The following is an 18789-nucleotide window of genomic DNA, read 5'->3' on the forward strand; positions in this document are numbered from 1 at the left end:
TGGTGGGCAGGGAAGGGCTCGGCAGGGACTCGGCTAGTTAGGGGTCGGCTGGGCTGGGCTCGAGGTTGGCTGGCAGGTATTTTTTTTTCACTAAACATTTTTTTATTAATAATTATTTATATTTAAATTATGTATATTGTATTGAATTTTATTTTATTTTGGGTATATTATGTTTTTAGGATATAGATTACCAATTTCAGATTAAATATTTCATCGTTTTGAAATATTATGTGGGGATAATTTTTGAATTTTTATTTTTAAAAATCTAAAAATTATAGTAATTGTATATATTGAAGGTGCAATATCTAACTTCTTGAATCAACAATTATTCAACTAGAATGTAATGGACAATTAAAGCAAAGTAAAATCACACATGAAATTTTACAAGCTTCATCTGCACTGGAACAATATCCAGCCGACTAGTGCTTGGGTCGGGTAATATGTAACTTTCACTAACAAATCAAATGTTAAGTACAATGACTAGTTCCAAAATGAAATCAACGTCTTAACACTACTGAAATTACAGATTACCCTAAAACTTGAGTAACCACTCAAAAACAATTTCCAAATCCCTTGGAACTTATGAATCGAATCCCTCGATTCAGAAATGCTCAAGATCCCCTTGAGCACGCTAGTTGAATTCCTCTACTAGCCAGATTCGAACTCCCTTCGAATCAGAACAGAACTTCCCACAGCTCTGCAACAAGCTCCCCCTTCAACAATGGCGAACTTGCAAAAAACACCAGAAAGAAAAAGAGACAAGAGAGAAAAACAAGATTCTGTTTTCTCAACCAAAATGAACAACTAACAGAAAGAGAGTTAGGTTGTTAGGAACAGATTATTATATTTATATCAACCCTAACACCTAACAGATTAACAAAACGACCAGGTAAACAGACTTAACATGTTTCCAAATATACTGACACAAGCTGACGTGTACTCATTAATCTACAGCATCCAGTAGATGAAACTCGAGACTAAGTAGAACGAACAGAGACAACATATTCAAATAACAATTCAAAGACTGATCAACAAACTCTGTAGATGAAACAACACAGACATATTTTGACAACCATAACAAAAAGGCTGTTACAATCTCCCCCTTGGCAAAATATGATCACTGATAAAACAGCTAACAAGGCAACACTAAAAAGAACCAACAGATACATAAAAACTCAATCTTGCACAACTAAAATGAACTCAGTCAGAAAAGATTAAAAAAAAATCCAAGCAAGATGAGACATACAGGAACCAAAAAGAGCAGTCTTTGATACAATACTAAGTAAAAGTAAACATAAAATTCTCAAACTCTCCCCTTTCAGAGATCATATTTCTTTCGACCAGAACGAGTTTTGGGAAGACGCCTCATAAAGACTTTGGGAGCACCGTCAGAATTCAGAGCAGCTGGAGTGATGTCGAACGAACGCTCCCCCTGAATCTGTGGACCATGACCAGCAGAAGATAACTCCCCCTGAGAAGGAGCAACTGGATGAGCAGGAGCTGAGGCAGATGGAACGCACTCCCCCTGAGATTGGGAAGATTTTGCAACAGGGACCATGAAAGTCGTAGCTGGAGCAACTTGAGCTGCATTAGGAACCACAGGAGTGGCCTCAGAAACTCCAGGAGTGTTATCAGAAACCAGTGGAGACTCAGGATGAGAAGCCCGGGACTTAGACAGATGCAACAATATAGTTTCTCGAAGAGAATCCACCTATTGAGACAGGGATACCTCAAATGCCCGCTGTCGTTGCTGATCTTCATCATATCTCTTTTCAAAAGCTACAAACCGATTTACCAATTGAACCTGCCAACTAGAAGGAGCAAGACCCTTGATCGTAGTGGCAGATGCACCTGGAGGTGGAGAAGATGGATCTGGAGGTGACGAATCAGTAGGCAGAACCTGTTTAGACTTCAGAGCTTTACACGACTTGCCAAATGATGGAACAGCAGAAGGAACATCATGAAGAGTCAATGTTGGACCACTTCTTAATGCGATTTGATGAACTAAGCAAGGAAATGGGAGAACATTCCTTGTTCCCGAGGCTAAAGCAGCATCAACAATCTTTCCAAAAATAAGAGTAGGTAAATCAATCGAGACCCCAGTACCAACAGCAAATAAGAACTTACTAATCTCAGTGGTGATTGAAGTGGTATGAGTATTCGGCAACCAGTTATTTAAAGCAATCCGATGTAGCACCTTGTAAAAATGAGATAAAGCAGGAACAGGCAAATCACCAGTACCCCATTCAAAAGAAGCAGAACCAGTCAAAGCAACCCCCATTTCTAGCTTAGATGGTGTAAATTGAGAATTAAATGCAGGAGACAGCTCTTTTGTAACAGACAACACCCTGGACACAATTGAGGGAGAAAAAGGAAAACGTTTTCCCCTAATGTAGGCTCGGTACTTGAGAGCACTTGTGTCACTAAGGATTCTTTTATCTATATTTGCATAGAACTCACGGACCAAAGTCGGACAAGGTGGTGTGAGATTTGTAACTGTATTTAGCCACCCCCGAGACTCTATTAATGCTCTATGAAGGGGAAAATCATCAATAACAACATTGTACTCAAACCATAATTTTCTCTGAGAGACCTCATCCCTATATCGCAGTAGTTTATGGTCGGAGCAAAAAGGATGGGTAGGCTGACTATGGTGAAGAGTGGTAGTGGTTGGAGGAATGGAAGAGGTAGCTGGAACCCTAGAAGTTTTCTTGGGACGCTTTGGTGGAGACTTTGGGGAAGACGAAGGTGATTTTCTTTTGGATGATGGGGTGGGTTTGGATGAGGGAGGGTTGGAGGGATTGGGGGAGGACCGTGGGGTGGATGGACTGGATGAGGCAAGAGAGGACCTAGTAAACCGTTTAGGAAGTGAAGTAGGTGGAGAGCACATACCTTTAGGTGAGGGAGGCGAACCCGTGGGTGTGGAGGATGACGGGGAGGTTGACCGGACTTGAGGCAACACCGTGGGTGAAAGGGACGATGCCGTGGGTGAAAGAGGCGACGGCCGAACAGGACCAAGACCGACGGACTGTGACAGAGAAGACGCCGGAGGAAGAAGAGGCCGATTGGCATTTTTTGTTTTGACCATTTTTTTTTGAAGTAAAACAAAAACTGAGAAGAAGTAGAAGAGTCGGACTGTAAAAAAAAATGAGGTGGGAAAATGAATAGGACTCTTGAAATATAAAGCCGAAAACACAAAAGAAAATGAAATGACTCATTTACCCCTTTTTTAAATTTTTTTTTTTTATATTGCTGAGAACTCAACAGACTTACAGTAATCCCAAAAAAAAAATGTAGTGACAGGACTCATGCAACTCAATTAACAGAACCCACACTCAATAAAAAATGATATCAGTGTATGACAAATGAGACTAAGATAAATCTAAGCTGAGTATCGTAACTAAAAAAATGAGGTAATGAATACACACAAAAAACCATTGATGCAAAAAGAGACATTGTTAGAAAAATTGCATGCCTGATCAATAGGAGAATACTCATTGAGAAACACCCAAAAATACTATAAACATCACAGTATTATCCCCAATCAAAATAGGATATCTGAGGTTATAGAGAATATCAAAGCACATACCTTACTCTTGATTGTGAAACAGAAGACCCTCAGCCAAAATTCTTCATGTGTGTGTGAAGATGTCCTCATGTGAGCTATGATGCACATAAAGCAGAAAGCTCACTCTCTCTTAAAAATTTTTATTATTATTTTTTGTGTTTTTTTTCACTCTGAGTTTTTTTTTTTAAAAGCAACCAGCTACGGCTTTTACTCCTATAGTATCTAGAGATGTAGCCGTCTCCTTAGGTTCAAGCATGTACCAAGTGGAAGGAGCAAACTACCCGAGGTACATATTTACTGAAAGGCAGCTCTTCCCATTGCATCTAGATAAGGTAGCCTTTTTAGCTGAGAAGAACTAGGCTGAAGATCTTTGTTTAGATGATCAAGAGAAGGTTGTACTTTGACCAAATCACTAAACCAGAAACCACAACTGCTGGGAATAAAAACTGTGAGCTATAGAAAAAAAATGTGATCAGACAAAACTAGAGAACTCTCAGATGGTACAGATACCTATACTTTGTCTCAAATGAATGTAGGTTTTTGCATCAAGAGCTTTTGTGAATAAATCAGCCAGTTGTGCATTTGTGGGCACATGAGAGATGAATAACAGCTTTAGACTCAACCATATTTCTTAGAAAATGATACCTGATATCAATATGTTTGGTTCTTGAGTGTTGGACCGGATTTTTGGACATGTTTATTGCACTTGTACTATCACAGAAAAGGACTAAAGAATCTTGGGAAAAACCATAGTCTGTTAGCATCTTGTTCAGCCAAATTAGCTGAGTACAACAGCTACCGGCAGCAATATACTCAGCTTCAGCTGTGGAAAGAGAGATAGAGTTCTGTTTTTTGCTTAGCCATGACACAAGATTATTTCCTACAAAGAAACATCCCCCTGACGTACTTTTTCTATCATCTACACTGCCAGCCCAGTCAGAATCACTATAACCAACCAAGGACATGGTGGTATCACATGAATACCACAATCCTAAATCTATTGTACCAGCTAGATATTTAAAAATTCTCTTGACAGCAGTAAGATGGGACTGTTTAGGATTGGCTTGGTATCGGGCACACAGACCAACACTAAAACTAATATCCGGACGGCTGGCAGTTAAGTAGAGGAGACTACCTATCATACTCCTGTACATAGTTGGATCTACTGACTCACCAGTTTCATCTTTGGTCAACTTAGTAGTTGTGCCTATGGGTGTATGAGCATGCTTTGAATTTCCTAGACCAAACTTCTCTAACATGGTTCTGGTATACTTGGATTGAGAAATGAAAATACCAGTCTCTAATTGTTTGATTTGAAGTCCTAGGAAGTAGCTAAGATCCCCAATTAAGCTCATTTCGAACTCACTAGTCATGAGGGCAACAAACTTAGGAATTTCACTTGCACAAGTTGAGCCAAAAATAATATCGTCCACATATATTTGAGCCACAAATATACCTTCAGTTAAGTACCTGATGAACAGGGTGTTGTCTGCATTTCCTCTGGAAAAACCATGTGACATCAAAAACGAAGTAAGACGGTCATACCATGCCCGTGGAGCTTGCTTTAACCCGTATAAAGCTTTGTTGAGTTTGTACACATGATTGGGGAACTGTGGATCTTCAAAACCTTGAGGCTGTTTGACATAAACTTCTTCCTGGAGGACTCCATTCAAAAAGGCGCTCTTGACATCCATTTGGTGAAGTTTAATCTTGAGATGACATGCAACAGCCAGCAAGAGACGAATTGATTCCAAACGAGCCACAGGAGCAAATGTCTCGTCAAAATCGATACCTTCGACTTGCTTATACCCCTGAGCAACCAGTCTTGCTTTGTTCCGTGTAACCGTTCCAAACTCATCTGACTTGTTCTTATAGATCCATTTTGTACCTACCACATTTGCACCATCCGGTAAAGGAATCAGAACCCAAACACCAAGTCTCTTGAAATTTTCCATTTCATCTTGCATAGCAGCTAGCCAGTATTCATTTAAGAGAGCTTCAGCCACGTTTTTTGGTTCGTGTAAAGCAACATAGCAAGCATAAGCGATTAAATTTGTAATTTTCCTTCGTGTGACCATAGTCTCATTTGGATCTCCAATGACTACTTCTAGTGAATGAGCTTTTTGAATCCAGGCAGGTGGTCCGTTCTTGTATAGCTTGGCATGAGCAGTTGAGGATTGTTGCTTACTGGTGACTGCAGAATCTGGATCAGTTGGATCTTGGAGGTCCTCAGTGGAAACAGTCTGATCAGTATTTGTGGTGGAAGTAGGATTTTGATGATGAGTCAAATGGCCAGGAATACTTCCAGGAGGACTGATGAGCACAGGTTGATCTTCTTCTTCTGGGGACGCTTCTTGCACTTCCAGATCATCAAACTTGACATTTATAGATTCTATCACCGAATGAGTCCGTTTGACAAACACACGATAAGCACGACTGTTGGTCGAATACCCAACAAAGATACCTTCCTCACTTCTGGAATCAAATTTTCCCAGGTGCTCACGATCTTTGAGCACATAACACGCACAACCAAATATATGCAAATGACTTAGGTTTGGGGTTTTACCTTTCCAAATCTCATAGGCTGTCTGAGTAGTGCCAGTCCTGAGATGTACTCTATTACTGATATAGCACGCTGTATTCACAGCTTCAGCCCAGAACCTTTTGGTTATTTTCCTAGCCTCCATCATTACCCTTGCCATTTCCTGAAGCGTCCTATTCTTTCGTTCCACGAACCCGTTCTGTTGAGGGGTTTTTGGGGCTGAAGACTCATGCAAAATCCCCAGCTGATCACAAAAATAAAAAAACAACCTGTTTTCGAACTCCTTTCCATGGTCACTTCTGATTCTGTACACTTTGACAATCTTTGTTGATTTTTCATTCTGGAGTTGTAGACATAAGGCAGAAAATACGCCAAAGGTATATGATTTTTCTTTTATGAATGCCACCCATGTGAACCTAGAGTAGTCGTCGACACAGACCATGACAAACCTTTTGCCGCTTAAACTTTCATTCTGCATGGGCCCCATGAGGTCAATATGAAGCAATTCCAGTACCCGGGATGTTGCAAGAGCACTCACTGGTGGATGTGAGGCTCTAATTTGTTTCCCGAGTTGACATGGTCCACAAAGTCTGTCACGATTAATCTTTAACTCAGGAATCCCTCTTACTGCCTTTCGTTTCACAATTCTGTTGAGATCTCGATAGTTCAGATGTCTCAAGCGATAGTGCCACAGATCAGGTTTGTCCAAAAACACCCGTTGACACTTGATTTGAGTGGACAATGCATAGCAATTATCAGCTGTCCTGTTTCCTGTCAAAATGGAACACCCATCAAACGAAACTAAACAACAAGTTTTAGAGAAACTTACTGTATAGTCAGCGTCACAAAACTGACTTATGCTGATGAGATTGGCCTTGAGCCCCTTCACATAGAGCACTTCTGATAGTGGACTGACTCCCGGGATTTGTAGCTCTCCTTTACCAAGAATCTGTCCTTTGTTTCCATCTCCGAATGTGACTAGTCCCTCGCTTGTGTCCTTAAAGTTCATAAGGATCTCCTTATTCCCTGTCATGTGACGCGAGCAACCGCTGTCGAAGTACCACATATCATCTTTGAACGCAGCAAGAGATGTATGAGCCACCAAAGCTACGTTTCTATTACTCTTGAAACGCTCATCCCTTTTTGATGTCTTATCCAGAAATATTGTATTTCACTGGACAAAGAGCTGGATATAATTCTGTAATTTGTAGCACTTGGGACGAATGTGGCCTCGTCTATTGCAGAAGTGGCAGATGGGAACAAATCTGCTACCTTGGGCGGATGTGTGTCCAGAAATATGCTTTCCTCCAGTGTTGTTCTTAATGCTGACATCTGTTCCATCAGCCTTACCTACAGGCTCATCGCTGCTGGGATCAGATTTGGCTGGCACGAACGAGGGCTCCTCAATGGACAAATCATTCCCTTTTTTGTACAACATTTTGTATCCAATTGAGGTTCTGTCACCATAAGGCTTCTGAAGCTGTAACATCTGATTTATAGCAGCTGTACCAGGAGGAATAAACTCTAACGATTGCTTGGCTCGGACAAGCTCAGCTGTGATCTTGTAAATCTCACTCTCTTTTTCATCCAACTGCTTATTGAGCTGCTGTACTTGGATTTCTAGAGCTTGTTTCTCAGTTTCAAGCTTTTTGTTTAGGTCATCCAGGGCTTTCGTCTTTTTTGCCATGTACCCCCACTGAGCAAACATCTGCTCATAAGCTTCTTGTTTCTGGGGACTCTCTTCATCGGACCCAAATGATTCTTCATCCGCTGAGGTTTCGGATTTTGAGCTTCTTGCCATAAATGCCACCATTTGTTTTTCTCCATCAGAATCGCCACTGCTGTTTTCTTCTTTATCTTCGTCGCTGTCACTCCAAGTTACAGCAAATGCCTTTTTCTTTTTAAGTGTGTTAGCACATTCGGCTTGAATGTGACCGAAACCTTCACACTCACGAAATTTGATGCCACGATTCTTCTTTTTAGGTTGTTGACCTTGTTTGGGACTGTTGTAGAACTGCTTTTTGTTTTGATTTTCCTTCCCGCCATAGTTATTCTGTTTGAAGTTCTTTTTGAGGAATCGGGCATAGTTTTTGGTCAATAGAGCGAATGTTTCATCAGACATGTCTCCAGATAGATCTACACTTTTGGATTTTTCTTCTTTGTGAACAAACGCCACTCCACTCTCTGGTTTATCCTTCTCAGAATCTTTTGGCTTCTTGATCCTGCTCCACCGCTTCAAGGTCATCTCATAGTTTTGTAAGGATCCGATCAGCTCATCAAGATCCAATGTCTCAACATCCCTCATTTCTTCAATGGAAGTAACTTTGGACTTGAAACGCCATGGGAGGACTCCCAAAACCTTTCGAACTAATTTTTCATTGGAGTACGTCTTTCCTAAGGCATATGACTCGTTAGAGATGTCACAGAGTTTAGCATGAAATTCTGCAACTGTTTCATCCTCGTCCATTGACAGATTTTCAAATGCCTTTGCAAGAGATCTAAGCCGAGACTTCTTTACCGCATCAGTTCCTTCGTTCTTGATCCTCAATTTCTCCCAGGCATCCTTGGCAACCTTACAGTTGGCGATCACTTTTAATTGATTGGTGGAAACTACATTGAACAGAGCATGCATGGCCTTGGAATTGTAGTTAGCCAGCTCAATTTCCGCAGGAGTCCAGGCACTCATTGGTTTGGTTCTTTCGATTTCACCAGCTCTGACCGTTGGCGCGATCCAACCTTCCTCAACAACCATCCACACTCTTTCGTCCACGGCCTTGAGAAAGGCTCTCATCTTCGTTTTTCAATAAGGGTAGTTAGCCCCCTCTAGCATTGGTGGACGACTAGTAGAACCTCCTTCCCTGAACATGTCCATCATACACAAAAACAAACAAACAACCGGGTGACACTCTTCGAGATGGAACTCCAAGAGGGTTAGTCGCAACAGAAAATGCAATAGTAGATAAATGCAAGAAACAGAAACAAGAACCGAATGAAGGACAAACTAGGTTAAAGGCACCTTATAGAACCCCAGGAAATCATTGATTCTCATAGAATCAGATGGCTCTGATACCAATTTGAAGGTGCAATATCTAACTTCTGGAATCAACAATTATTCAACTAGAATGTAATGGACAATTAAAGCAAAGTAAAATCACACATGAAATTTTACAAGCTTCATCTGCACTGGAACAATATCCAGCCGATTAGTGCTTGGGTCGGGTAATATGTAACTTTCACTAACAAATCAAATGTTAAGTACAATGACTAGTTCCAAAATGAAATCAACGTCTTAACACTACTGCAATTACAGATTACCCTAAAACTTGAGTAACCACTCAAAAACAATTTCCAAATCCCTTGAAACTTATGAATCGAATCCCTCGATTCAGAAACGCTCAAGATCCCCTTGAGCACGCTAGTTGAATCCCTCTACTAGCCAGATTCGAACTCCCTTCGAATCAGAACAGAACTTCCCACAGCTCTGCAACAAGCTCCCCCTTCAACAATGGCGAACCTGCAAAAAACACCAGAAAGAAAAGAGACAAGAGAGAAAAACAAGATTTTGTTTTCTCAACCAAAATGAACAACTAACAGAAAGAGAGTTAGGTTGTTAGGAACACATTATTATATTTATATCAACCCTAACACCTAACAGATTAACAAAACGACCAGCTAAACAGACTTAACATGTTTCCAAATATACTGACACAAGCTGACGTGTACTCATTAATCTACAGCATCCAGTAGATGAAACTCGAGACTAAGTAGAACGAACAGAGACAACATATTCAAATAACAATTCCAAGACTGATCAACAAACTTTGTAGATGAAACAACACAGACATATTTTGACAACCATAACAAAAAGGCTGTTACATATATAATATAGATAGTTATATATATACATGTAACACATTCTTTAAACATATATATGGCATTAATTAACAAAAAAATAAAAGTGTTATTTAGGTTTTGAAAAATTACCATCAAAACAATATTTGTAGATATTTTATTGTTGGGTTGATGAGAAGGTGTCAAAAAGTAAATACATGATTTATTATTTAAATTATATTTATGTGAAATTTTACAAAATTAAATATAATGTTGATATTAATGTGTAGGTTAATATTTCGATTGGTCTTAAAGCATTGGATTAGTAGTTGGCTTGCGAGAGGTATGTTGTATTTGATTTTTTTTAATATAAATTGTATAACTTTAGTGGAGTTTGAATATCTTAGATATTCATCCGTAGTGAAGTAGATTATGAGAATTATGCGTGCTGCGGTGATAACAGAATGTTGAAAATTTGCATGTATTAGTGAAGTAGGTTATGAGAATTTTGTACTACAGTGATATATGGATGAAAACATGTGTGTTGTTTGATTTGTTTGAATTGTTTGTGTTGATTGTGACAGATGACTAGACTAGTAAATTATGGGATATGCTGTCCGATTTTCTGTTTGATTTACTTCTATACTTCAATGTTTTCTCTTCAAAATTTTAATGACAATACTCCTATAAATGATATCGCAATGAATATGTTGTCACACTTGGACTAAGACATTGGTAGCAAGAGAGTTGTGTAACAATTGCGAGTGAACTTATTTATTTATACTACAATAAAAATCTAGTTATAATTTTTCATGTTTGGTGTATTATAATGTGATTTTTCATGTTTCATGGATGATTTTAGAAAGAAATTCATGACATTCAATCCTTACTTTGGAAAGACAGTGACGAGGGTGAGTAAAATGACAAGAAGAAGAAAAATATGTTGTTTGACAATGAATTTAGTGTTTTATTTTATTTGTAATTTTTATTAGAGTAAATGATTATTGTTTGAGTGGTTAATTATTTAATTTGTAAATCTAGTTATATGTTTTTTAAGGTCAAGAAGATTATGTTTATAGATAAGACTATATGACTTTTGAGTCAAGTAGTAGTATTACATGTATTCCAAAATTTGTTTGATTAGATTTGTAAATACTTTGTATAAGTTTTGTTATTTTAATCTATAAGTTTTTAGATTAATTTGTATATGAATGTTTCATTTAAATCATAATTTTTAATTTAAAATAATAATAAATAAATTTTTTTAAAATTAAAAATATAACGTTTAAGAGCACCCAAAGAGAGTCTTAAAAACTTTACTCAAATGCACTTAGCATGATCTTTTAGGACTTACAGACATTCTTTTAGGACTCAATGGGGCGCGAGTCCTAAAACCTTTTTTTGCGAGCCCTAAAAAACAATTTTTGTAGTAGTGTGATGATATTCATAGTTAATTCACATGCCCAGTTGTATTTTGCAAGAACTTGTTTGTTTCCAGTTTTTTCTTTTGGGTTTTTATGATTCTGAGAACGATACATTTTGAGCAACTGTCCCAAATTATTTGAATAACGTAGTACTTTTAGTCTTCTCTGATTAGTTTGGTTTTGGATTTTGACATTGATAATTTGTGGTACGTCTGACCACATTATGATTCTTATAATTAATTATCTAATTATGAAATAGATATTATTTTAAAGTGTTTGTATTCGGGTTTATTTTTCTTAATGATTTTACTAGTTTCAAATGGAGTCATTATTCTTTTTGAATTCTTATATCAAATCATCCCTATGTATAAAAAAAATTATTATGAATTATTTTAAAGCTACCCCTATCATCGACTAAATAGATATATACGAGCAAGCATTGCTCTTTTGAGATGCTATTAGTGATCATATTGAGAGACAAAGTAATATATAGACATATAGCATCATCTTCTGTTTTTCCATTTATTACATGCATGCATGTTTAAAATCTGCTTTGTGTCTCGATTATTTAGTGAGAAAGAATAATATATAAGAATGTTTTATTTGGAAAGGAATATCAAACAATATAATTTCATGTTTTAATAAAATAGTTAAATTTTTTAATATGCCAACATAGAACTACTATGCCACTTATTATATTTTGGACAAAAATACTATTTTCATTTAAAAATAGGCCTAAAAATATCAGAATCAACATCACACACATTTCTCTATCTCCATCACTCACAGCCACCACAACCTCCCTTGGCGGCAGAGTACCACTTCCCCATGCTGTCGCAGACATTACCACCGTCCTCTCCACTGACGACGCAATCATTGGTTAGTTTTTGCAAAATCATCGCCTATCACCATTGAAGCACTCCATCGAATCTTTCTCTTTATTTTTATTTTTATGTTTTAATGATTCAAAATGTAATTATCAAAATTGTATGTTCTATAATAATTTTTTTTTATGTTTTGATATCTACAAAATTAGAATGAGAGAGTGTGAGAGAATAAGAGATGTTAGAGAGAGTTCAGACTAATAGAGAAATAGAATGTCTGAATGTCAGAGGTATTTTTGTCCAAAAAATTGAAGCTGTCATATATTTGGGATATAGTAACTTGGCATTTTAAAAAAATTCACTTATTTGAAATTTCCCTTTTAAGATTTTGAACTGCAAAACTACGAAGATGCTCCATCCACTTACCCTCGTTTATCCCCTACTGAATATTGTTCAATTTGATCAGTTTTTGGAATCATATAAATATTATACGTAAACAATTACTATATGTACATATATATATATATAGGACAATTATCTTATAAGACTTCATTTTAAGCCCTATTAGTGGGACTCTCAATGTTCTCGACCTGTGAACAGTTTTCAGTGTAATTTTTTTTATGACCGTGTATATTGTACCTATTTAGAGCATCCTGCAAATTTTCAGAAAATTCCGAATAATTTACAATACCGAAACTAAGTTCAAACATGTTATTGCACGCGTAACTAAATTTTTTATGCGCGTGGAAAACAAAATGTTTGAACCTAGTTTTCAGTATTGTAAACTATTCAGAAACCGGTAGAGCTTAAAATGAAGCCCAATATAAGAATTATCCCATATATATATGCCTCTTTATAATATGAAGAATGATAGAGAGACACGTGTTCATTGAAGAAAGTAGTAATTAAAACCAGCTAACAGAATTTTAAACGATGATTTACACTGAGTTTTTTTTGTTAATTTTAATTTATGTGTTCCATTATTTATTCCGATAAATAACATAATAATTTATGAGAGAACATGCATAAGCAAGAAGTTCTCTGGGATGGCTTCTGGTTTCGTCCCTTCTCTTTTGTTTCTGGTGCGTGTAAAATAAGAGGAGGAAGAAAACCTTATATATATAGAGGGAAAAAAGAGTGATAAAAAGGATTAATCTGAGCCATTGGCCAGAATCCTCATAAAATCCAACGGTCAGGGATTGATGACATGATGGTACCGAAAAGGTGGCAGACGAATGATCGTTGGCAGATTTCCAAGGTACTCGAATACCCTGAATGGGCAATACCCAACTGACACGTGTCCATTCTCAAGTATGTGACGGTACGGTTCCCGAAGAAAGTAGTTCAAAAGTTTCATTCTCATAGGATTCGAACGAATACTTTTGAGGGGGCAAGATGTTATACCCAGATTTCGACCCATGAAAATTGTGACCTCGAAATCTGGATTCATAATGAGTGAACTCGTAAAGTCTAGAATATGGTCGAAACCTAAACAACGAGCCTACGTAGCAGAGACAACTTCGAAGATGGTAGCCTCGAAATCCTCACGAGCTCGAAGGATAGGCCCCGAGGTGCATCTGTTCTCTGGGACGACCTCGGATCAGGGGGTCCGAGCCTGATGCGCGTACGAGCTCGAAGCCATGTGGCCTCGGGATATGTTATAGCTCGAAAGTCAGTAAGAAACCTGGGAGAATATGGCCTTGGTGATATAGGATAATAACTTTGAATATCCTAATGAATCACCAACAACAAGACGCAGTCTACATTTATTACTGTAAATCCCCTACAATTAAGGGATATTATTTGATCAGTTATACGCCCCCTGGTCTTCAGGGGACGTCTCCTTTTACATCGGATCGCAGGCATTTAATGTCATTTAATCTATTTGCAAATATAGAGTAACTACCCGAAATATGTGGGATAGTATTCTGCAATCTTCTCTATAAATAAAGAGGTCATGTACCATTGTAAAGGACCGAACTTTTGTGAGCTTAAGGAAAACTCTGGAGAATTCATCCTTGAAGGATTTTCAGAGATATTCTTAAGTCTTAATAAGAAAGACTCGTGGACTAGGCAGATTTAACTGCTGAACCACGTAAAAAATCGTATTTGTATTATCATATTTTTATTGCCCATTACTAATTATTGTTTACATGCTCTTCTTTCACTGTTGATGAAAAACGGCGTCAACAGAGGTTTTGTGGAGTGAATAACAAGATGCATACATTGCTTGAGCTCGATGATGTCGAATGGCTTTTCAAGTTCATGCCTGAGAGAGGAGACAAATCCGAAACCGAAATTCAACATTTCAAGGGACAATTTCGATGTTTCGATAACATAGAAAAGAAGGTGATGGATACCTTGCTTGGTCTATTAATAAATAATCACTAGAAAGAAATGCTTTTTCACTTCTTGTTTTGTTCTAATCTTCTTGTTTTAGTGTTTTGACACATCAATCTTGTTTTTTCTCTCCTTACTTTCTCTAATATAATTTTATCTCTCATCACTTTTGATATCCTTATTTTCTCTCCACCACTTATTATCTCGTTATTTTCTTTTTTATCACTTCCAATATCCTCATTTTCTCTCTTCTTATTTTTTCTATCTCGCAGTTTTCTCTGTCATTCTCTCTTCTTAATTTTTCTTCCTCAAAATTTATATTATTACATTCTCTCTCCTTATTTTTCATCACTTTTTCTTTCACGTTATTTATGACAAAATTTTAAAAGATTTTTCTCCCTGTAAATATATTTATTAATTTTTTATTTAAGAATTTTTTAAAATAAAACTAAAAAATTATTTTTAGAAAACATTAACCAAACACATGTTATTTTTTGAAAACTACAAAAATTGCTTTCTGTTTTCATTCTGAAAACACAACTTTGAAAACATAAAACAATATCAAATAAGACATTTTTTTTTCTATAAAAAAACACTATAGGCAGAAAAAAAGAAAAGTGAAAGTGGTCTAAAAATAAAATAAAAAGATAAAACAGTAATTAATTTGATTTAGGAAAAATACCAAATGCACTCTATTATTAATTTATTATATATATTACGTATAAAAAAAATGAGCTATATCTTTTTTTTTTTAAAAAAACAAAATATGTATGCATTAGTTGTAATTTAGTTTTTCTTTTTTTGTTTTAGTGAAAAAGCACCTTCAGCTAAAAAAAAAAACTGCAAGTGTAAATGATTTACACGTGTGAGGAGAATGCTATGTCTGAAATAGAGTCTGTAGCTAGCATCTCTCTTGTATTTATGAACTTTGTATGTGAGTGTACAATCCTAGGGATTGGATTTAAAGGACTTGTTATGACACTACTACAAAAACACATTTTAGAATATTTTTTTAGGCACTCACTTAGATGCGAGTTCTAAAAACAGTTTCTGGATTTTTTAGGACTTGCAAAAGAATTTATTTTAGGGCTCGTGGAGGGAGTCCTAAAAACTGACGCGTGTCCTAAAAGTTTGATTTGTTTTTTTTTAATATACACATCTTGGACTTTTTAGGGCTCACATAGCGAGTCCTAAAAGAATTCTTTGAGGGTTCGCGGAGCGAGTCCTAAAAACGGATGCGTGTCCTAAAAGTTTTATTTTGTTTTTTTAATAAACATTGAACAGTACTTATATATCATGAAATATAGTTTGGTGTGGTAGTTTGCTACCCATTTAACTTACTGTAGGTTACCAAGTTCCGAACCCTCACCCTATAACTAAGTTAAGCCTTTACCATTTCACCAACACATCTTATTGATAAATAATTGACTATAAAAATATTTATGTCATAATATACACACTTAATTAATAGGAGCTTTAAGTTAGAATTAAGTAGTTTAGGTTTATTTTTTCAAATCTAACCTCAAAGAAAAAGAAGAGAAGGGGGCTAGGGGTCGGGTGGTGGGCGACGACGAGGCTGGATGGTGGGCAGGGAGGGGCTCGGCAGGGACTCGGCTAGTTGGGGGTCGGCTGGGCTAGGCTGGGCTTGGGGCTCGCTGGCAGATATTTTTTTGGGATAATTACAATAAGCACGGTGTTTCAGAAAAAAATTCTAAATATACGGTAATATAAAATAATTACACATTTACGGTATAAATTCTAGTTTTCTATATTAACTTCCAAGCTTTCTCACTTGCTTACACACCCACACAATTATGCATCCCTTCACATTATTTCCTCATACTAATATTATATATATAGAAGTTTATGTATATATACAATTATAAATATTTGGGTACGCTACTTTTTAAATTGAAAAATAAATATTTATTTATATATATGATAATATTTTACTTTTTGTTTTTTCTATTTTCTACACTTTAGTTTTTTTTTATCTCTTTCTCTTCAGTAATTAGTTCATACATATTTTTGGTATGCTAATAATAATAATAATAATTATTATTATTATTATTATAAATAAATAAATTTATTTTACTTATAAATATTTAAAATGAATATAATTATTGATATTAAATAAATATTTATGCTTACATAAAATATTATATATTTAATCAATATAATTTATTTATTTATTAGTAGTTACAATTTAAAATATATATATATATTACTTGTTTAATGTAATTTAACATTTTAACTTAGTTTTATATATTTTTGTTACAAATATGTTAACTAAATTTACAACTTACTTTTAAAAATATTAGTCACAAATATAAAAAATTTTAGTTATAAAATTAGTTATGTAAACCATTGCTACAAAAATAAAAAAAATTAGCAACGAATTATTTTGTAAATGTTGTCTACAAAAATGTAAAACTTGTTTACAAATATGTAAAACTTAGTTATATATTAGTAAATGTTGTTTACAAAAATATTTTTATGTAACTGGTTTACGTATCTGTAACACATGTTTACGAATTTGTAACGGCTATTAACAAAAAAAGTTGTATTTCACTGTTACTCCGTATTTACATTTTTGCAACTCCATGTTTTTCATAAAAATTCCGTATTTTTGTAATCTACCGTATTTTTCATATATTTTTTAAATGTTAATGTATTTTTGTATATTTCCCTATTTTTTTTCATTAAATATTTTTTTATTAATAATTATTTATATTTATTTTATATTTAAATATTCTATTTAAATTATGTATATTGTATTGAATTTTATTTTGGGTATATTATGTTTTATGTTTTTTGGATATAGATTACCAAATTCAGATTAAATATTTCATCATTTTGAAATATTATGTGGGGATCATTTTTGAATTTTTATTTCTAAAAATCTAAAAATTATAGTAATTGTATATATAATATAGATAGTTATATATATATGTAACACATTCTTTAAACATATATATGACATTAATTAACAAAATAATAAAAGTGTTATTTAGGTTTTGAAAAATTGCCATCAAAACAATATTTGTAGATATTTTATTGTTGGGTTGATGAGAAGGTGTCAAAAAGTAAATACATAATTTATTATTTAAAATATATTTATGTGAAATTTTATAAAATTAAATATAATGTTGATATTAATGTGTAGGTTAATATTTCGATTGGTCTTAAAGCATTGGATTAGTAGTTGGCTTACGAGAGGTATCTTGTATTTGATTTTTTTAATATAAATTGTATAACTTTAGTGGAGTTAGGATATCTTAGATATTCATCCGTAGTAAAGTAAGTTATGAGAATTATGTGTGCTGCAGTGATAACGGAAGGTTGAAAACTTGTGCTGCGGTGATATATGGATATGAAAACATGTGTGTTGTTTGATTTGTTTGAATTGTTTGTGTTGATTGTGACAGATGACTAGACTAGTAAATTATGGGATATGCTGTCCGATTTTCTGTTTGATTTACTTATATACTTCAATGTTTTATCTTCAAAATTTTAATGACAATACTCCTATAAATGATATCGCAATGAATATGTTGTCACACTTGGACTAAGACATTGGTAACAAGAGAGTTGTGTAACAATTGCGAGCGAACTTATTTATTTATACTACAATAAAAATCTAGTTATAATTTTTCATGTTTGGTGTATTATAATGTGATTTTTCATGTTTCATGGATGATTTTAGAAAGAAATTCATGACATTCAATCCTTACTTTGGAAAGACAGTGACGAGGGTGAGTAAAATGACAAGAAGAAGAAAAATATGTTGTTTGACAATAAATTTAGTGTTTTATTTTATTTGTAATTTTTATTAGAGTAAAAGATTATTGTTTGAGTGGTTAATTATTTACTTTGTAAATCTAGTTATATATTTTTTAAGGTCAAGACGATTATGTTTATAAACAAGACTATATGATTTTTGAGTCAAGTAGTAGTGTTATATTTGTTCCAAAATTTGTTTGATTAGATTTGTAAATACTTTGTATAAGTTTTGTTATTTTAATCTATAATTTTTTAGATTAATTTGTATATAAATGTTTCATTTAAATCATAATTTTTAATTTAAAATAATAATAAATAAATTTTTTTAAAATTAAAAATATAACGTTTAAGAGCACCCAAAGAGAGTCCTAAAAACTTTACTCAAATGCACTTAGCATGATCTTTTAGGACTCACAGACATTCTTTTAGGACTCAATGGGGCGCGAGTCCTAAAAACTTTTTTTGCAAGTCCTAAAA

At 34.9% G+C, this 18789-nt stretch overlaps 1 protein-coding gene across 1 annotated transcript; it reads right to left on the reverse strand.

The window, feature by feature from the left end:
- Nucleotides 1-1318: 1318 nt before the first annotated feature.
- Nucleotides 1319-3088, reverse strand: LOC133784819 (uncharacterized). The gene is made up of 2 exons (XM_062224091.1): nt 1730-3088; nt 1319-1669 (listed from the first exon to the last, which is right to left on the reverse strand). The coding sequence occupies exons 1-2, from the start codon at nt 3086-3088 to the stop codon at nt 1319-1321; spliced, it is 1710 nt and encodes a 569-aa protein (XP_062080075.1).
- Between the last annotated feature and the right edge of the window lie 15701 nt (nt 3089-18789).

This window comes from Humulus lupulus, chromosome 6, assembly GCF_963169125.1.
Source record: "Humulus lupulus chromosome 6, drHumLupu1.1, whole genome shotgun sequence".
NCBI classification, from domain to species: domain Eukaryota; kingdom Viridiplantae; phylum Streptophyta; class Magnoliopsida; order Rosales; family Cannabaceae; genus Humulus; species Humulus lupulus.